Genomic DNA, 23,159 nt, shown 5'->3' with positions numbered 1-23,159 from the left:
TTCAATACTTGATCCTTTGGTCAACATCTTACTACTTGTTGTCAGATCTCCTCTTTACTAGTTATCTCTTGATCCTTTTGATCAGATCTATCCTCTCTAAACCTCTCACTACTTGTCTCTATTACTCTTAGACTAATTCTACATTGTATAGCTCTGTCATAGCCATAATAGCCACCATCAATGCTCTTTATGCACTTAGAATTCATCTCCTCATGCATGTATAAACTCTTTAGGGTTTACCTCCTTAAATAGGCATCGGTGGAGAAGGGCTAGGTCAAAATCAATAATTGTGATCGATCCATATTGCCACCTTAAGCTTCCCTAAATCTAATTGGTTGTATGCATTGCATAGGGATTTAGAATTTCATGACTCCATACTTATCTCTTATAATCATAAATTCATGATTATGTTGGCCCAAAAACATTTTACATAGAAGTTTGTGTCATAACAAACAACCATGCCAAAAGTTGTTCACTCAACATCAATAGGCTCTAGTGCTCGACCTTCACTGTGCTCTGAATGTTTTAACTCAACTTCTATATAACTCAACACTTACTATTATATTAATCAACATGTATTGTTTGGACAATTATGCTCATCATGCTTTGATCACTCAGTTCACATTGATTTCCAGCTCGCTCTGATCACTTGACATGCACTATGCACTTGGCTTGTATTTTTCTTTGCTAAATAATGACTAGGTGTTTTATCACTATAATATCAAAACTACAATGAGATCAACATTCTCATCCCAATGGACAAATCCTTTTTTTATTAGATCTGTCATTGGTGCACTAAGATGTGAGAATCCCATTACAAACCTTCTATAATAACTACACAATCCAAGGAATTTATGAAGATCAGAGAGAGTCTTAGGTGGTGGCCAATCCAAGATAGCTTGAATCTTTTCCTGGTGTACTTGAGCCCCTTGAGCACTGATTATATGTCACAAATACACTATCTTTGTCCTTCCAAATTCATGTTTGGATCTCTTGGAAAATAGTGACTGTGACTCCATGATCCTGATAATTTCATCCAAAATCCTCAAATGTTCCTCCCATGTCTTATTGTAAATGAGTATGTCATTAGAAAACACCAATAGGAACTTTCACAATTTTTTGTTGAAGATGCAGTTCATGCATGATTGGAAAGTAGCTAGAGCATTGGTCATACCAAATGACATGATGAACAACTCATAATGATCGTAATGACAATAAAAGGTAGTCTTCTCCACATCTTCCTCCCTCATGCAAATCTAATGGTAACCATAATAGCAATCTATTTTTGAAAAAAATAGATTGCACCGTGTAACTCATCTAATAATTCTTCAATTTTGAGAATGGGGTACCTATTTTTTATGCTTTCTTGTTTAGTGCACACTAGTCCACACACACCTAGAGGGTTCCATCCTTCTTCTTAACCAAAACTACTGATGATGCAAAAGCAATGAAACTGGGCTTGATGCATCCTTTCTCTAGGAGCTCTTGGATCATTTTTTCTATCTCATCCTTAAACCTTTTAGGATGTCAGTAGGGTTTAGTAATGATTGGTTTGGCTCTTTCCTCCAACTCAATGGTGTGCTCAAAGCCTCTGTGTGGAGGGATTCTATGAGGGATTTTGACTAAGACCGCACTATGCTTATCCAATATTGTGTAAAGCTCATCACTTTATTAGTTTGTCTATTGCCCCTTCATTGGTCTTGCTAAGATCAAACAATATGTCTCCTAGACAATATCATCATGTCGAGAAATAGCTTCCATCCATTGTGTTGAGATTTCATTCAACCCTCCATTTGACATTCCCCTCAAGACTACCTTCTTTCCATTCACTTCAAATGAAAACTCCATTCTTTTGAAGATTTGTGTGTACTCATTCAAAGTTTCTATCCATTAAATATTTTGAATGAATTCCATGCAGCCATCCAAATCTACTACAAAGAAGTCTTTTGTTATCGTATGGTTCCCCATGGTAATGCAAAGTTATGGGACTAGATATGTACATGATAGGAGGTTTCCTCCCACTACCTTGACTTGGAATCCTGCAGGTGCCTCCATATCCAAAGCTCTTCATTTTATGAGTGATGAATTAATAAAATTGAGTGTGGCCCCACTGTCCAACATGACTATGACCCATTGTCCGTGGAGAGTGCCTTTTACCCAAAAAATGGTACACCTTGGAGTTCTTGCAAGAATGATGGTACCTCCTTGACATACTACAATTCTCTCTACATGGTTTATGTTAACCTCTTTAGAAGCTTGTTGAACATCTTCTTTGGTTTCTAGTTCCTCTTCATCATCATTATCTAACACCACCTCAATGTAATGGACCTTCACGTTGCCTACAAATCAATGTCCTAGTTTCCATGACTCCTTACAATTAAAAAAAATCTTCCTCCTCCTCAAATCTTGTCTTGTGGAGCCTCAACCATTGATTGCTTCTTTGGAGGGAGCTTTTTGTCTTTGTCCTTTAGAGTGAGGAGCGGCTTGGTGTGTGAGTAACTCTTGGAAGAAGAAGTGGATGTTGCGATTTCCCTTGCCTTCTTGATTATTTTCATGAGTGTGTTGGGATTAAAACCCTTCACCCAACCCTTTAAGGGCTCAGTCAATCCATCCATGAATATGAAAACAAGTCTTCTCTCTAAAATGTCTATCACTAGTATTGATACTCTCTAAAATTCTATTTTGTAACTCTCCATTGATCCAATTTTCCCGAAGTTGAGCTCTGAATCCTTTCCATCAAAGTGGTCAATAAGTATCTTCGTGAAGTTGGCATATGAAGTGACTTGAACACGACTGAGGTGACCATCCCATGGTATCACCATTCATGAATGAGTCCTTCCAAGTGAAGTGCCACAAACTTGATTGCCTCTTCTTCAGGCATGGGGTTCAGCTGGAAGTACGTATCAACCTTTTGAACCCATGCTAATGTTGATGCATGCCCAAATCCATCAAATCATGATAGGTTTATCTTTCTAGTCTTTTGTTTAATGTCATCGTTGTAATGGCCTTGCCTCTTAGAATACCTCATCCACAAATCCACATAATCCTTGAAGGATAATTCTGCTCCAAATCTAGCATCAAACTAGTCTTGTCAAAACTGATTTTGCATCTCAAGGAAGGTAGCCTCTTGTTCCCCACCTTGTTCTACTCGTTGCAGAAATGTTGATATCATTGGTCATGTGTGGAAGCGCTCTATGTGAAGATTCTCATTGATATAATTATCATTGTGCCCACTACATCCTCCGTTTGTCCTTCCTTCTACCAAAATTTGAAGGGTGTGGCCAATTTTATCTTACCCCTTTGCCAAGTTCTCACAATATTGTTGGTGTCCATTCAACAAAGTTTTACGCAATTATTGTTGTCCTCTTGTTAGCTCCCTTAGAATTTGCATCATCTTATTGCTTGATTTACCCATCCTTCCTACTGATCGAGATCTTGGCAGCATCCAATGTCACTAATAGGCTGGCAAGATCACCAACTCTGATACCAGTGCAATGTTTCAACCGAGGTGGGAGGTTGGCGTATTGAAATGTTGGTGTATAGTGGACAGAGGGAGGTAGTACAGTGGATGAGGGAGGAGTAAAAAGGGAAGTAGTATGAAAGATGGAGGGAAGAGTGCTGACAAAGGTAGTATGGTGCATGGAGGAGGAGTATAGAGGGAAGTAGTATGACAAATGGAGGGAGGAGTACGATGCACAAAATGGAAGGTGTTGCATGGAGATTGGAAAGATAGTACAAACTTATATGCAAATAATATTAGAACACCAAATTCATCAAATAAATACCAAACATAAATAGATATTGAATACAAATAACCTCCAAATAATATTCACATAAAAAGATGGTGCTTCAATTTTCCAAATTTGAGCAAAGTATTGCAGGTGACGAAATAGGGTGATGGTTGAATCCCATCGAAACCAAAAAGGCAATTAGGGAAGATCTTCCACTTCTAAAATGACAAACAAATCCATAACTCCAACAAGAATTTGCAATTACAAAGAAAAAATCCACATCACATGCCTAAAATAGCCTTCAAGATGGCCTTATAAAGGGCTTTAGGGAAGCTTCTTGAAGGATTACAAAAATGCTGACAAGCCAACAAGTTATAACAAAAATAAAATAGTGGGCCCAAGAGATAAAAACATTTATTTTCGACCACATAACCAAAAATTATTATTTAATAGTATTGGGGACATCACACTCAGATATATCCATTGTGATAGCCTTGGATGAGAGTTTTTGTTAATTGCAATCCTATTGTAAATCTGTTGTGTTAAGTGTATTTGTTACCCATCCAAAAATTGGTTCTCCAACCTTAGGGGTGGTCTCATAAGAGGGTGAGGTTGGGATGTGAGTATCCCATGGTTGATTTTTCATATGGGAAAGGTGTGGAAAAAGTTGTGGAGTTGTAATTGCAAATGTGTTCTCGATTTTAAATTGTTTGTATAAGGATATTCTAAGAATGTTTCTATTAATTTGTGTATGACCGTTTAAGTGAACTTGTAAATTTCTAGAGAAGAGAGTCTCCTGATATGATTTCTAAATTCCTTGTCCATAGACTAGCTGAATTGAAGAATATATATATGCAAATTTTGCTGACATTGTTGTTAATAAAGACCTTTATGTATTTACAGATAGTAAATGTAATTTTACTAAAAGATGTGAATGAGAAAGACTTAAAAAATAGTGTAGGTTTTCTACTCAATGATTTAAGTGGAAAGCCTAAAGGAAGTTTCATTATGTAAATAAATTGAGGAGGGATTAAGTATTGCCTTTAATCTAGTTGTTTTGCAATCCTTGGTGATAGTATGTCTTATTTTTTCAAAAAAACAACGTCCAATACTCTCTATTCAAATATAGACCCTACTACTTTATTAAATGCACATTCTACCATATTAAAGTTCCCACAAAGAATCCAAGGAATATCCTTCAACTATGACATCTAATTTTTGTAGGCATCCTCTCCACATGGTTATTGAAGGAACAAGTAGAGGCACCTCCATAGTGTTGATCTTTATAGTTCATCACGATCCAAACAACTTGGTTACATGGAGAGTTCAACCCCACTTGATCATATATTTGGCCCTTTTCTTGCAGATCAAGATGGTTTCCCCCCTTCCGTTTAGAGTGTTTATTGGCAAGATTAATGTCTAGGGAGAAACTAACAACTTTGGTTTCATGTAATACTAGGATATCTACACTCTTTTTCCCTTTCATGAATCTCTTGACCATAGTAAGTATTCATGTGTATGTTGTTCATTGCCTTATCTTTCTTTGATGACAAGTTGGTTAAGTTTAATTAGTGAATTCTTATGATTAAAAGAGTTTAAGACCTTGCTTAAGACTGATTTTAATAGAAAGTAATTATGACAAGTTTATAGCTCTAATAGTATATCATTACATCATTGAGTAAAACTCAGACTTCATTTTCGATGTGTGAATTCAATTAGTTATGGAATGGGTTGTGATTACCAATGACTTTATATATGGGTAAGGAGAATTTGGATTTGAATTGTAATTGATAATAGAAAAAATTGGATTTGATTTATAGTAAAAATAAACAATATAGACCTACAATATAAAATATAGAAGAAAAATATATTTAATTTAATTTCAATTATCTTAATCATGATATTTACCTTTACATAATTATTTTTAAATATAAGCATGTTAGGGAAAGCATACTAGTATCTCTTATAGCTATCTTCACCCAGGTGCAAAGTCTAAACCATACATTAGATGAGATTTTGTTTCTTGTGTATTTTTTTTAGCAACAATGTTTTGGGTTATCCTCCTTGATCCATCATAAGAATGAGAGCATGCAAGAATAAAATAGCAAAATATTATGGATTATAGAGGGTGATCTGAAATATTCATGCTAAAAAAACATACACAATCAAATCCAAAAATAAAAGCTCATTTCAAATGGATTGTGGAAATCTAATAATGCTAAAAATATATACACAGTCAACAAAGTCTAAACTATACATTAGATGAGATTTTGTTTCTTGTTTGTGCATGTTTTTTTAGCAGCATTGTTTTGGATTATCCTCCTTGATCCATCATCAAAATGAGAGCATGCAAGAATAAAATAGCAAAATATGATGGATTATAGAGGGTGATCTAAAACATTGATGCTAAAAAAATATACACAATTGAATCCAGAAACAAAAGCTCGTTTCAAATGGATTTTGGGAATCTAATAATGTTAAAAAAAATACTCAATCAAATTCAAAAACAAAGTCTAAACTATAAATTAGATGAGATTTTGTTTCTTGTTTGTGCATGTTGTTTTAGCAGCATTCTTTCGGATTATCCTCCTTGATCCATCATCAAAATGAGAGCATGCAAGAATACAATAGCAAAATATGAAGGATTACAAAGGATGATCCAAAACATTGATGCTAAAAAAAATACACAATCGAATCCATAAACAAAAGCTCATTTCAAATGGAATTTGGAAATCTAACAATTAGGGCTTGCTCCTCTTGGTTTTCTATGTTTAATGGTTTGTTGGTTCTTGAACTTTTTTTGGTTTAAGGCAGTTATGTCTTTGTTTGTAGACTTTTTCAGTTTAATAGTTATGTTTAAGGCATTGGTTATAAGATGCCTGGTAAGACTTTTTATAATGATCCTTTGAGTTTTGTTTTTGTTTAGACTGACAGCAGTAGGGGGTAATTTTGTTTGGTGGTAATCGGCTGGTTATAGGCCAATTAGTTTGTTGTAAGGGTTGGCCCCCTTGTTTTGGCTGCTTTTTAATTCAAAAATAATGTTAATATACATTGGATTTCATTATTTCTTTTTGTAGTCTCCTTATGTAACTTAGCCACTTAAAAAAATATTTTTTAACAGTATTAATTATTGAAATGATTTCTGGGGAAGATGAAAAAACTCTCACACAATCTTCCCCAGAAATCATTTCAATATTCATGGATTGTGGAAATCTGTTTGCTTTGAGTATTAATTATACTTTGTATAGAACTAATTAAATATTGAAGGTCAAAGTATCCCACTACCTAATTAAAGATATCTCAATAACCTATCCTTTTTTTTTCTTCGAATACTTTTAAAATAATAATTGCAAATTTGAAAAACACGCTACACTACAATTACTTTCTTCTAGGGGCCCCTGGTGGGCTCATGCTTTTTAGGCTAAGCAGTTTCGTTGTGTGACTGCGTCTGACACAAATCTGCCTTGTCGTTATCTTCCTACGTAATTGAAGAGACATGAGCCCTTCCAGGAAGCTGCTTTACTCCCTGTAACACGCTAATCCACTTTACCCTTCACATATTTCTATGAAGACCAGAATTTAGTCAATCATTAGTTCATCACGTGAGGAAAGGAAGGAAAACCATTCTTTTGCAGCACTTGTTTGCAGTTCTGATCCATTTTTTCAGTAGTTCTCATGGGTTTCGATTTGGGTTCTCTTTCTCAATGGTGAGTTATGTTAAAGCGATTTCTTTTGCTCTTTTGCATGCTTGTATAAAATATCACTCTTCATAGATCTTCCATCTGCTTGAATTGATTAGTTGAATTCAGACAACATGTAATGGAAACTTCAGTTGACCATTATGATCGTATGTAAATGCCATTTCTGAAGGACCATTTTGTATGTAAAGCTTTCTGTTAAAGCATTTTTTTCATGTTTTTCTCAAGTTTCTTCTTGTTTGTATGGGGTGAAGGTACAAGGATCTACTGGAGGTGAGCTGTGCTGCTTCCAAGAGTGGTAATTACTTCGAGGAGAGCAAAGGAGACACGCTCATCATAGGCTTTTGTGGGTCTTTAAGTGCCACTGCCTTCAGTCAAACGACCACCAAATTTGGAGAGTGTGAAATCAATGAGAATAATGGGTATTTTAGTTCCCTGGTACATTGGAGTCCACCAAATGGTAAAACCCAGCAAGCACTTGTGCACAAAGAGGCCCTCAACAAATTTTTACTTATTTGGAGTAATTCCGACCTTGAAACAAAGGTTTGTTGTCATCAAAATCAGTCATTTCTAGATTGTATTTATGCTATTTTACTATAAGGGTTTTGACTCTTTGGATTAGAATGCAGTTAGTCTGTTTGAGCCTTTGGATTAGAATCCAGTAAATATGCTTGAATCCTGAGTATAAGGATAATTTTATTGCAATGAATGTGTTTGAATCTTTCCATCTACAGTGCCCCGAGTTTCATTAATGATTAGTAGATTACCGGATACAAAAGAATCAGCCTAGCTAGTGAAACCTCCTGTTGATGAAGGAAAAACGTTGCATTTTGATGACTATTCTCATGAACAGCCATGGCAGATTTGTTTCCATTTATATTCCAAAGTTTCAGTGTTTAGAAGGGAACATTGCTAGGGAAACATTGTAGTGCATTTCCATGATTATTTATGCTTTCTGGCTGCCTGTTTGAATATTTGGATCAGAATGCAGTAAATTTGCTCAAATCCTGAGTTCAGAGATGATTATATTTCAATGAATGTGTGTGAATCTTTCCCTCAAGACCCAAAGTTACATCAATGGTTACATCATACAAAAGGACTGTCCCAACTAGTGCAAATTCCTGTTGCGAATGTTCAGGGGAAAATAGATTGCAATGTAGTGACTATTCTCATGAATAGCTATGGCCGAGTTGTACGGTCTGACTTTTCAGATCGAGGAGAAAACAGAGCCCCTTGAAAGAGGGCTTCATTCATATTCCAAAGTTTCCGTTTTTAGAAATGAACATTGCTAAGAAAACATTGTAGTTTATTTCTCTCACTACTAGCTATGGCAGAATGGGCTTACTGTACGGACGTGTTTTATATGATCTTTCCAACCAAGATTGCAACTTTCCAGTATATTCCACTCTATACTCATTGTTAGATTGTTTAGTTCATCATTTGGGATTTTAATCGAATTCTCATCTTATTCCTGCAGGTTGGAAGGGCACTTGAAGCGAAGAAAACTGTTTTGTTCACAGGCCACAACATTGGAGGTGGGATTGCTAGTTTGGCCACACTTGCAAGTTTGGAGAAATGCGGTAAAGGTGCCCCTGTTTTCGCCATCACATTTGGGTTTCCCCTGATTGGAGATGAAATTCTAGCCAGGGCAGTCAGGAGGCAGGGGTGGGACAATCATTTCTTCAATGTTGTTTCCAAGAGTGATGTTTTTGCTAGAATTCTGCTGGCTTCTTGTGAATCTGTATGTACCCATTTGGAAGCCCTGCTGCCTTACTGGCAGAAATGTGCGGAACAGATGAATGGTGATGATGCAGACGAAATCATGGAGGAAGCCCCTCCTGCAGACGTGGACTTTTCCGAGCATTTACGCACTGTCCTGCGTCATGTTTGTGCGGTGGTTAACTTCATGACTGTCAACAATATGGAGCCTACGAACAAACTGACAGCAGGTTTGAAGACTGCAATCAAGTTGAGTCCTTACAGACCGTTTGGAGTTTACTTGTTTTGCTCTGACAAGGGAACACTTTGTGTTGAGAACGACAAGGCTGTGTTGCCCATCCTATTTTATTCCTTGGCTTCTTGTAAAGATGAGGCTTCTATCTCAAATCACACTGGGTATGGGAGAGTCTTCCATGACAACACAAGCATCGTCAATTTGGAAGGGCTTCAGAATCTTCCATTATCACAAGGTGCAAGACTGACTTCTGCCATGGAAATCCAATTGAATACGCTTGGACTTGGCATTCAGGTAAGCATCTGGACATCATACATCTTACTCTTCGATTATCTGCAAACCAAAATAAAAAGCATAGTTTTATTTAGAAAGAAATTTAAATATATATCATATAAGAGTACTATTGCTTACATATATGTTTATTTTTACATATAATCAACAAAGAAATTACGATTTCATAGTTTCACTAAAACTCAACAATTCACAACTTTCGTACAAACATGCATCTTTTGATGACAAGTAATTGGAGCGAAGTGACAGCATACTATAAGTTTTCTATATATTTACAGTATTTAGTGATACATCTACAATTCTTGTTTGAACTTGCAACTTATCCAACAGTTGAAGGAATCATTTATTTATTGTTTTACCACACTCCTCCAATAAATAACTAGATTTTCTTGGATTCTTAGCTTATCCTAAGATTGTACATAAATCCAGAGTTTTAGGAAATATATCAACCATGTTGTCATTTGTGCGACAATACATCAACTCTATCTTTTACGATTGATATCTCCTCTTAATAATTGATATCAAATTTCAATATGTTCCGATCTAGCAATAAGCACTGGATTGTTTACCAATTTGATTGAGAACATTGATTGTCACACTTGATAGATACTAGTCCTCCTTTCTTTTCTTCAATATCTTCAAGAATATGCTTAGTCAAACAACTTCATAGGTAATGCTAAAAACACTTAGCTTTAGTGGAGGATAAGAAAATAGTTGGTTGCTTCATGCTACTACAAGATATTATTTGAGCCTATATTAATGATATCTCCAATAATGGATTTCTATCATCTTCTTCACTCGTCCAATAAAAATTTGACTAACTTGTCAACTCAATATGCAGTGTCAAAGTTAATAGTTTTCTGTAACTATTGAATTACTTTATGTATTTCTTTCTAATGAGTCTCATGAGGTTTGGGCGTGAATCAACTATAAATGCTACTTGGAAAAGTATGTAAAGTAGGGAAATATGACTCAGTGGGTATTGCATGCAGTAAGCTAGAAGAGTAGGCTTATCTCCTATTTGAATTACTGGAATATAAAGCCACCAAGAGATAATTTTATGATTGGCTAACAGTTTTCTCAAGGAAGGAGCTTCTATTTCTTTGCTTCTTATAAATGATTCATAAGGTGATGAGTAGTGTTTATAAGTGAGTGTTGGGGAGATGAGAAGTGCTTATAAGTTATTGTTAGGGTGATTACAAGCATTAGGTTGATTGAGATCTAGAGACAAACGTCTAATAATGATTGCTATAAAAAAATTAAAACTGTAGAGCACATAATGATAGGGAAATTGTAGTGTGTGCATGTGCTTAAAATTTAGATTGACATAAGGACAACACTATTGAGCAAGGTGACCTAGTCTAGAAACCAATTCACTTTTCAAGGTTTCCAAATCTAGGGTCTTGGGACTCTTCATGGGGTTCCTAGCAAATCTATGCTGATTTTGGGAGGACAAGTCACCCTAGAGGGTCAACCCCTAGGTTTTTTTGATGAGATTGTGGATCTAGGTATGTGACTATATTCCTTCTTGTTGTATCTCGATCAAGACTTGTAACTAAAACTTGATCTACACAAAAGAAAAGAAAAATGGTGCTTGGGTCTGTCTAGAGGGAGTTGGAACTAAAGCTTACAACACTCATGAATTGAAATATAAATCTTAATTAAAATTCTTCAGCATAAATGCTTAATTTAAATGATTTTACCTCAAATTTATAATGTAGTTCTCTAAAGATAAGTCCTCCATGTGTTGATGCAATATCATGATATAAAACATCATCAAATCATAAAAATAATAATTGACGATGTCTTGTTGTAGTTTCTTGCTCCTTGAATTAGATATGCTCTTGAAGTGATACCTTGTAGATGAGAATGAGATGTTGTGAGGTGTAGAAATGAACTGAGAAGGAGTCCTTATATAAGGATCTCAAATGGAAATCACTTTTTTCTTTACTTAGAAAATAAATATATATTCACATTAGTGGTAGTTTTGGATGGGCTAAGATTGTCTTATTATGATCCTAAAATTTTATGGAAAAGTCATGGTGTAGGATTTGAGCAAAAGCGCACAACAAATCCACGAAGCCCAAGAAAACCTGCATGCAGAAAACCTATCATGGAGAAGAAAAAGACAAGAAGAGGCAAGGGTTTGATCTAAAAAACTCAGACAAAGAAAATATTATTCAACAGATCTTCATTAATAAAAAATACAAAGAGATCAATCCTTATAAAGGAGATTGAAACCCGAAAAGGGTAACCTAAAGCCTAAAAAAGCTAGGGTTGCACAATATAATTAATAGAATATTAATTATATGCACCTACAAGATAGCTTAAGAAAACTAGAGTAATAGGCAACTTAATTAATTAAATCAAAGTGATTTAATTAATAAGTTAGAACAAATAATTACTCTAACACCCCTCCTTAAGCGAAGCTCAGGAGGTAAGCTAACCTAGCACAGCTATGAAAGTAGAATTGGGTCCCAGCAACAAGGCCTAATCAGGTACCCAATCACAACAAAATATCTATAAAGAGGAGAAATAGAGAAAACCACATGGGAAAAACCCTACTCCAAAAAGAGATAGCAAAGAATGTTCCAGAAGAAGGAACAAAGAGATCAGAAGAGAATCATTGAAGCATGAAGAACCGCAAAACTCTGTCAAAATGCTGATCTGTAGAACCTCCATGGAAATAGAAGGCACAAACCATCAACCAAAGAAGCATAGAACAACAATATAACCTCTCCTTAAGGCAGGTGAGGTGACAGGCAGCTGAAAAGATGGGCCAAAAATCTCCTACAACACAGGAGCCAAACACATCGAGAGTGAGGTACAAACACCAATAAAGGCATGTGTCATCGACACTGCATGAGAAAATAGAGAAAGATGACCTATAAGTGGAAAACAACTATCCCCCCCCATGGTACTTTATAAAATAGTGCGAGTACAATGAATCACAATGATGAAAAGGATCCCGAAACGCAAGAGTGGCACTTTATCTCAATGTGTTGCATAAAGATGCTTACAATGAATATCAACAATGATTAGAAAAAACATAAGGCTGAAACAACAGAAGGTAGAGCCCAAAACAAAGCAACTGAAGCAACAAAATCGATCTCCGGACCTGAAACAAACAGGATATCCACCAGAATGCTAAAATGCAAAAGACTGAATAGGATGTGCCTAAAATAGAATCTGGAACAACAACTAGCATCACTGGAAAGAGCACAAAAAGAGCTTTCCAACGATATAAAGAAGTCCAAAATCGGAGATCGGATGCTCAAGATACGCCTCTTGGAGTGCAAAATAGAACATCCAGCTTTAACTGCCAAAACAGGCAACCAAATTGCATCAAAACTCAAAAACACCTGTACCAACATCTTCATCTCGGAACTAGCTTTCCGGCGCATTTTTTGGATCGAAAAAATACGTTTGTATGCTCAAGTTACGAAGAAAAAACCTCCAGGGCCTCCAGATGCAAGAAATTTTTTTTTTTTAATAAAAAAAACAAAAACCTCCACCACCCCCGCACCGCCGGCGAAGCAGCGGCCGGGGTGGCGGGAGGGCTGACGCTGCTGCGAGGCAGAGCCGCGGTGGACACCGTCGGCTGGCCACCAGGGGCCGCTGCGGTCAGCGGGACCGCCAGCGGTTTCCCGCAACGGCTCCGCCAACTGCAAGTGGTTGCGGTGACCGCCGACGGTTTTCTTAAACCACAGTGAGTTTTTTACCACCTTTTTATATTTTTTTTCAATTTTTCACGTCTCGGATTGCATGCAGTAGGCATACGGCCCTGTACAGCAAAAAAATTTTGCCTCCCAGATCAACGTTGTCCAAATTGAACAAATTTTATATCAAAACGGGGGTTTTGATGCCTTCTGAATCCATCCATGAGGTCTGTTTGGCCTCAAACTACTCTAAAAATTAGTGACCCCCCTGTTTTCTCAGAAAAAGCCTGAAAAAAAACCAGATTTGATCCGCCAAACCCTTGTTCTCCCTTTTTCTTGAAACACCGAACAAGCTATAGCAGATCTGGCTCTGATACCATGTAGGATTTGAGCAAAAGCACACAACAAATCCATGAAGCCCAAGAAAACTTGCATGTAGAAAACCTATCACGGAGAAGAAAAAGACAAGAAGAGGCAAGGGTTTGATCTGAAAAACTCAAACGAAGAAAATATTATTCAACAGATCTTCATTAATAAAAAATACAAAGAGATCAATCCTTATAAAGGAGATCGAAACCCGAAAAGGGTAACCTAAAGCCTAAAAAAGCTAGGGTTGCACAATATAATTAATAGAATATTAATTATATGCACCTACAAGATAGCTTAAGAAAACTAGAGTAATAGGCAACTTAATTAATTAAATCAAAGTGATTTAATTAATAAGTTAGAACAAATAATTACTCTAACACATGGGACTAAGTTGCCTCATGTTGGTATAGTCTATGACAAGGTTGTCTTAATTGACGTAATCTACACTGAAATCACTAGATTTTTCAGGGATGCAAGATAATAGGTTCTAGAGGCCCCAAAATCATCGACCTGCAAAGAAATATGATATTTAGATGGGGAAACTATGCCTTCAACTCTTAAATGAGGAAGGACTTATAATAAATTTAAGTAAAGGGCACAACTAAAATTAAGGGCCCAAATAATAATGCCTTAGTAGTATTAATTTAAATCAATAAAGGTCCTATAATTTAAAGAGGAATATGGTATACTAGAAAATGAGTGTTATGCCAGTATGAAACTGGACACCATTATTAAAGACATGCAATTTATGGCATTGCAATGTGATATTGATTCTTATGGTGAAGTAGTTTGAACTTTTGACCATCTATCTATACGAGGTACCATTATTTTTTTTGTACAATTATCTATTAAAAAAACTTAACATTATGCTTTAAAATAGAGTACTGAAGTATTTGCAACAAGGCATAAATTAAAGCTTTCAATCATTTTCTTTGCACACTTTGAGAAATCAAATTATTACCATCTTTCCATGTCATTCTTCAACTCCTAGCAGACCAATGCATCTTTTCAAGATGATCATTTCAAATTTATATGATAGACCTCTTTTCCTTTCATCAATCAAGTCTATATCACTTCTTGTTACAATTAGAATCAACATGCAATAATCTCAAATCAATATTCACATATTCATTTCTTGTGTACAAATTTGGATCACTCTTTACTTGATGAATTCTTGTTAGCAGTTGTCAATTTTATATATCATTGGAGCCTATTATATAGCATATAGTGGTTTTCTAACTTATAAGTAAAATATTCTTGCCCTTTGCTTTACAAAACCTTTTTCTTGAACAAAATACATTTCTTCTTGTGAAACACCATTTAAAAATATTAACATTTGTCTCATGTGAATCCCAATTATGTTCAGTAGCAAGTGTAATTAGCCTAATAACTTGTCCATTTTAGCTATAAGGATAGATATGTCTTTATAATACACTTCTTCCTTTTGTGAATATCTTTTTGTAATCAAATGTGCTTTAAATTTGTTGATAGTACCATCAACATTAAATTGAGACTTGAACAATGACTTTGAACCTATAAGATATCTATTTTCAATTATTTTTGTTAGTTTCCAAGTGTCATTTTACATTATAAAATCACATGCTTCTTGCATATAATAGACATCTAATCTTTATAATTATTAACTTGTTCAAAATCAAATGCATCTTTCCATGTCATTCTTCAACTCCTAGCACACCAATGCATCTTTTCAAGATGAGCTCATTTCAAATTTATATTCATAGACCTCTTTTGCTTTCATCAATCAAGCCTATATCACTTCTTGTTATGATTAGAATCAACATGCAATAATCTCAAATCAATATTCACATATTCATTTCTTATGTACAAATTTGGATCACTCTTTACTTGATGAACTCTTGTTAGCAATTGTCAATTTTATATATCATGACATTGGAGCCTATTACATAGCATATAGTGGTTTTCTAACTTACAAGTAAAATATTCTTGCCCTTTGCTTTACAAAACCTTTTTCTTGAACAAAATACATTTCTTCTTGTGAAACACCATTTGAAAATATTAACATTTGTCTCATCTGAATCCCAATTATGTTCAGTATCAAGTGTAATTAGCCTAATAACTTGTCCATTTTAGCTATAAGGATAGATATGTCTTTATAATACACTTCTTCCTTTTGTGAATATCTTTTTGTAATCAAACGTGCTTTAAATTTGTTGATAGTACCATCAACATTAAATTGAAACTTGAACAATGACTTTGAATTTCTTCTTGCATAGTACCAAGTGTCATTTTACATTATAAAATCACATGCTTCTTGTATATAATAGACATCTAATCTTTATAATTATTAATTTCTTCAAAATGTAGAGGTTAATCAAACATGGATTACTTGTTGTTAAAGCATCGTTCCTCTACATAGTTAGGGACTTCATTTGTCTTATTGATTCATTTAGTGTTTCATTACTTGGTAAAGTAGCTCCACTATCGGGCTTGTAATTTGAACGTCAATTTGTTGATTTATATTTTTATGCTCTCAAAGTATTCTTTATGAAGTTTCAATGAAGTTAAGTTATCTTCCTTTTACATAGCATTCTCATATTCATGAAATATAGTGTCTCTATTATACATTTTGTAAGTCATGTGATCAACACAATAACCAAAGGAAAATGCAATGATTAACTTGGTATCAGTTTCTTTCTATTTTCCTTTAAAATTTCTAGGGAAAGTGCATTACTTCCAAAAGCTCTCAGATCTCTAACGATTGGTATATGGCCAATGCAATTTTAGCAAGGAGTTTCAATTTCTAAGAACTTGGTTGGATTTCTTTATTAAAAATAGATGGTTGTACTTACAATTTCAGGCTGTAAATTGTTAGGGAGATTTTTGTTTTTGAGCATACTTCTAGCACACTTGACTATAATTTTCTTTTCCTTTTGATATACTCTATTTTGTTATGGATTATAAGAAACAATGTATTGTTTGATAATGTCATTTTTATTACAATACTTCACAAATTTTTCTTAAATATATTCTCCACCTTGATCTATTTCAAAAGTATCAATGTTGTGAGTCGTTTTCTTTCACATCATAGTTATAAATCTTATGAAGCACTAAAACACATATATTTTCTTTGTTAAGAAAGAAAGAAAACTCCACAAGTGATTTGGTTTACATTAGATCATACACATATATATCAGACTTTAAAGATTTCTTTTCTTTTTATCTGTAAGTGTATTGAAAATTCTTTCCTATAGTATTTTTATCTATGCATATTGAAAATTCTTTCCTGTCGTATTACCAATGCACAATCATTATTGAATCTTTCCTATAGATTTATTTTCTTTTTATCCATCCGTATTGAAAACTTTGCATTATTTCTTTCTCTTTGTAGAGATATAAGATCTCTAAGATTCAAATGACCATTCCCATATGCAATAATTATTTTATTGAAAAAGATGTTGAACCCGTTATTTTATGACTTCCAATAATTACATCAAGTTTGTGTAACCCATATTTTTATTCCTTTAACTACCACGTTCAATCTTACATTTCCTTGTACTTATGTGTGTAAGATCACATTTACTTCAGTTGTCTCACATTTCTTTTAAGCATGATCTCTTGAACCTTTTTAATGGTGAGATCTATCCTTCTCTAGATACTACTATGAATTTTCTCATGAAAAAATTAGCCAATCTATATTGCGTCAATTGTGAGTTAAAGTTTAAATTTATAACTTGAAATGTTGAAAGGGTTATCTATCTATATTATCTATATTAAGGTCATTATTTATCTCTTCTTCCCCATTAACAAAATTACCTTTAAGTTAATTATTTTTGGACATGTTTTTATATTCTACATTTATATGTAAATTGTTCCAATTTATCACAATAATTGATTTTGTTATTTTCTAGTATTTAAGATAGATGATGTCACATCCTGAAACCTCTTTCTCTTTTCTGTATTTTCCCTTCTTTCCTTTGTATGACTTTTATTCCTTGGCTATCAAAGATGAATATGAAGCTTATAGTTTATTGCCTACATGTTTCCTCCTTTCCCTTTTTTAAGAATACACTTGCTAAGCTGAAGAAGGTTCATATTCATTTGCTGTCAAAAACTGTATAAACATTTGATACTCACTTTATATGTCTGATGTGAACCTAACCAGATTATTACCTAAACTTTTTTATCAATGTCACCAAGTTTATCCCTTAAATTCTTATCTCTGAACAAATAATCATTGATTGTCATTTGCTCATAACATTTTGATGGATGATGATTTTCTTTTTAGAAATAAAATTCATTTCATCTTTGAATTCCATACAAACCTTTCAACATTGTCCATGCAACAATAGATATATTGTTATAACGTATTTGAAAGATGATTAAATCTATTACAAACATTTTACTTTACATTCTGGTTTATTTCAATCTTAAAGAAAAGCACTATGCGCAACTGGTTGCAATTGGATACTATTTATAATTTTAATTAATCAAACAATATAACCTTCCATTAAAATGTACGTCTTAAACATCAAATTCAAATAATTTGCACAATCTATAAATTCTAAGTTATTTGATTAAGGTAGATAAGAATACGAAAAATGTACAATTTAAGAAAAAAAATTAAAAAAACTTTTTACCAGTCCCTTTTAAATAGCAGCAGTGCAACCTAGTTGAACCTAAATACTATATATAAAATTAAGCAAAGATTATAGCCTTCCATTACAATCTGTTCAAATTCACATAATTTATGTCATCTATAAATTCTCCTTATTTAATTGAGGCCGATAAGAGTAAGGAAAACTTGCCATTTTAAAAAAAAATCTTTTCAGTAGCCCTTTTTCAATACAAGCACTACTCTTTGGTTCAGAAACTGAGGACACAAAGGCAAAAAAATGACCAGCAAACCAAATTCCAATTATTGTGATTTTCATATACTTTCATCTCCCTCTGTGTGAGGTGTCCTGGTTCATTATTGTGCTTTGTCTCTTGTTGATCTTAATTCTAATTAGTTACTACTTTCACTTCGATGGAAAATATTTATTCTATATAATAACTTATTATTTGATATATAATTTTATTGATATTATTTTTTATTAATCAAGATTTATTTTCCTTAAAAAGAAATATATGAAAACAAATGCTTTTATTAAAAAATTTAAATTATATGTTCATTATGTACGATCTTTAATAAACAGTCTAAATTCAATAATTTTAAATTTATAGTATATATATTTCTAAAAACTAAATTTTATATTATCTTCGAGTTTTATAACATGACTATGTCACAACATAGACGTTGTTTTTTAAAACTACTGCAATATGTAACTTACTATCCATTGACAAGTATATATCATGACTAGTTAAGTTTAAATCATACAAAATATTAAAATTTATTAGAAAAGGATATGGCGCATAGAATTTTATTATTGCATATTAAAGCTTGGAAGTGATTAATTTATAGCATATTAACTGGTCTTTCCATCTCTTAAATTTCTTGACAGAACTCTCGGGCCAGACTTGCCTTGAGAGCTGCAGGGGAGCATGAAAATAAGGTCAGGCAGAACTTCACTGAAGTGCTCGATGAACTTAACAGACTGCATAAAACAGAGATGACAAAACTGAAAAATTACAGAAACAAGTTTCTGAACCAGAAGATCATGTCATACTATGAGGCCTTCAAGGCACACAGAGAAGAGCCTGATTTTCAGGCCAATCTTAGTAGATTAAAACTTGCTGCCCTCTATGACAGGATTGAGAATCTGGTAGATACACACCAGTTGCCTGATGACTTTCAGTGCAATGAACAACTGATACGAATGGCAACAGAATACAGGCTTCTGGTGGAGCCTCTGGACATTGCTAATTACTACAGGTTGGGCAAGCATGAGGATTCGGGACATTATATGAAACATGCAAGGCCTCGTCGTTATAAAGCTACTGAGAAGTGGTTGGCAGACCAAAGAATGGAGGAAAATAGTAGTCCAGTAGAAATGACAAAAGATTCCTGCTTCTGGGCATATGTAGAAGAAATGTCATGTTTGATGAATGGTCCAAAGGAAAAGGCAGAGAGCCAGTGTGAGGAGTTCCAGAATAATGTGAAGGGAATGATTGAGAGACATGAGTTGTGTGTGGAAGAGGTTCTGATGAGACAATCCACTTTTAAGGAATTGTTGAAGAAGCTGAAACAACAGAGCAGTGGGGGAGCATCTCCTCTCTCTTCTCTTTTTGACATGATAGGCTAATAGCTGGTGAGTACCCAAACAATATGTATTGGGCCATGTAAATAGTTTTTGGAATCTCCTTATATAAATAGTAAGTCTCTTTTATTCTTTTTCCGTTTCTCGTATAGTATATTTTGGTAGCATGTGTGTTTCAAAATGTAAAATTCTAATTCAAAACAGAAGTGTTTGGGTGTAAGGGAGAGTCTATAATACAATAATAAATAATAATAATAATTAATCAAAATACATAATATTTTCTACATTCTTATATTAACAATATTAGCAATATATGCATTTTTAAAATGTAAATCTTTAAATGATCTATAAAAAATAAATTAAAAATTCAAACAATGTTTTCTAATGAATGTAAGGGTGATAAAAAGTATTTATTTAGTTGTCAACTTTTTAAACAATGTTTTTCAATAGATGTAAAGAGGATAAGAGATGAGAAGAAAAATATAATCTTTATGTTTGAACAATTTTTTTTCTATTCTCTTTCAATGACATTAGACAAATGTATATATATGTTGCATGAAAATATATGTAGAAAGAGAACAAGTCAGGGATAACTTTAAGAAACTCCCTCCTTGGAAAATTTATAAAATGTTGGTGAATCCATCATTTTTATTTTCCCTTGGCAATTTTGTTTTCAACGTACCAAAACCTTAAATATTATTGCATATTGCTTTTTTCCAACGTGGAAAAATTTCATAAAATTGAGGTGATTTAAGTCATATTTTGGGTGAAGTACATAGTTTATGAAGCAATTTTTTCCTCTCAACTGGAAAGAATATATAATTTATGAGGTGATGTTTTCCCATTAAATGCTTGCCATTAAAACAGGCGAAGTAGTAGCTCATTGTGACAATCAACATCCACTAATATAAGCATGTTCCAATCTCTCAGTGCACACAATGCATAATTTGCACTAAACCAAATGAATCAACCAAATTGATGATAGAATTACCACTTCTCAACTCAATATAATAGACATTCCCTAAAGGTATAGGTATATTTTCTAATTGCATGTTCCTTTTACACATTGCTTTGTTAAGTGCATTAACCATATATTGCATTCATTACATTTTCATTGCACATATTTCATTTACATCACAGTTTCATTACATTACTATAACTCATTAGTGTTTCATATATCAATCACATAACATATAGTGCATAAATAAAAATACTATATTACATACATCACATATCATAAAGCATGTTATTGAAGTCCATAATATACATCAAATATATCATATCCATATCATCAATCATGGTTTAATTTGTAGTTACATCCTATCATCACATATACCCATACATTAATGTCATCATCCACATATTTCTATTTCATAAATCATTATAATCTTAATTATAACTATTTTATATCATATGCATCAAATAGCACATATCCTACATCACAAAAATAAGTACCATTAACATATACATCATAACAACATATACACATAAGTACATCCATGCATCAACATAAGAATCATGTAGAAATAATTGTATCATCATATAGAACATCAAAGAAAATATATACGAAGTCCATAATATCCATAAAATGACCCATCAAAGTGCCAAATCATATATAATTGTATAAATATCATAATAACAAATTGAATGCTCAACTCAAAATAACACATTCACAAAACCACATTGACCAGACAAGTTTGTCAAGTTCAAAGATGTTTTTCTTGTGCAATGGCTCACCACTAAAGGAATCAATTTAAATAAACATATTGGGCATGGTCGTTTAACTTCACATTAACCAAGTCATCTTCGTGTTGTCCTGAAGTTGGCCTCTATGGGAGGAAACTTGATACCCTGCCACATTCTTAGTAATGCACATGTACAACCCATTGTCCAAACCAATTTGAAACAAATGCCTTCTCAATGCATCAATAATAGTAGACATTACCATGAGAAGTACAATGAATAGCGTCAGGAATATTCAACAATATGAAAACATTATCATCAGTTCTAAGTAGCATCAACAATATTTGGAACATGGCTACAATGGTAGGCATTTACAACATCAAAATCAATCAAAATAACCATAACATCAAAATCAGTGGGCAATGCATCAATACCACACCCTTCATATCTAATATTGTGCTCCAAAAGCCTTGGATTGTCTTCAAACGCTCAGTCTTTACATTAGACTCTACACCATTATCCTTTCTAGAAGGAAAATATCCATTATGAAATTAGTCCTTTATGCTTGATAGGATTCATCAAAGCAGAAGTAAAATTGTGAAGATGAATGTCAATATAAAGACCACGAGTTAATAGGCCAATTCTACATGGTTCAATAGTCAATAAGCTTCTCATAGTCATCGGGAAACTAGGCTTCACTAGAATCTGCTACAAGTGGTTTGATCATGAAAGTCATCTGCATAGGCTAGCCTAATCATGGTTATTCTGTTCTGCAAGCATCAAAATATTATAAGGTATACAATATGACAAGTTGAGTTCAAATGTCCAAATTTGGAATAGTATTGGACATGAGTGTGGATCCAAAACCTAATTCTGACAAATGTGTTGTGTCTTGCATGTCAACATGCCTTGTTAGTTTCTTATATGGCAATCGAGTCAATTTTTGGCCAATCAACCTTTTTGTTTGGACAACAATTAAGAAATATTTAAGCTATTTTTCTAGTTTTGTAACTTAACTGCATTAATTAAGATGAATCAATGATCAATTTAATGCGTAGATGTATGATTATGAAATCATATTTCATTTCTTATATGATTATGTCATGTGATGTATGCCACTCATGATTATATTTAATGTTTATATCTAGTCATATTATCTTGGTTACTAAGTTGATATTTGTTATGAGTCTCTAAGTGGTTGCAAGACCTAACAGGATGAGAGTGTGGTCGAAGTAGATAGGGTTGCCTCTCAGAAGGGGATGAACTAGATGATCTCATAGCCCACACACCACTTAGGATTTGATGCAAGTAATTGATGTCGCATTTTACTCTAACCCAGTTCTTGTATGTTCTATGAGATGTCATGAAATTGGTAATAATGTAGCATTTATAATAAGTAAATTGTTAGCGTATTAATCATTTGCTTAACAGAATAAGTTATTCATGGCAATGAAAATGTAGGATTTCATCTTGAAGACAACTTAAATGCATTCAGATTTAAAATTCAATAATAATCTTCACACATTATATACTTTTTTTATAGCCCTTCCTAACATAATAATAATAATAACAAATGACAGTAACTTATTCATTTT

The 23,159-nt window shown here is 33.6% G+C and overlaps 1 protein-coding gene across 1 annotated transcript; it reads left to right on the top strand.

The window, feature by feature from the left end:
* Positions 1–7,282: 7,282 nt before the first annotated feature.
* LOC149540638 (protein EDS1L-like) lies at positions 7,283–20,023 on the top strand. The gene is made up of 4 exons (XM_089801734.1): positions 7,283–7,438; positions 7,684–7,972; positions 8,907–9,677; positions 19,186–20,023. Exons 1-4 carry the CDS (start codon positions 7,407–7,409, stop codon positions 19,924–19,926), a joined length of 1,833 nt encoding a protein of 610 aa, XP_089657860.1. The 5' UTR covers positions 7,283–7,406; the 3' UTR covers positions 19,927–20,023.
* Positions 20,024–23,159: the final 3,136 nt, after the last annotated feature.

The sequence above is a fragment of the Cupressus sempervirens genome, chromosome 9 (genome assembly GCF_028749045.1).
Source record: "Cupressus sempervirens isolate cs-2001-9-10 chromosome 9, ASM2874904v1, whole genome shotgun sequence".
NCBI lineage: Eukaryota > Viridiplantae > Streptophyta > Pinopsida > Cupressales > Cupressaceae > Cupressus > Cupressus sempervirens.
This window is presented reverse-complemented; position numbering and strand designations above follow the sequence as displayed.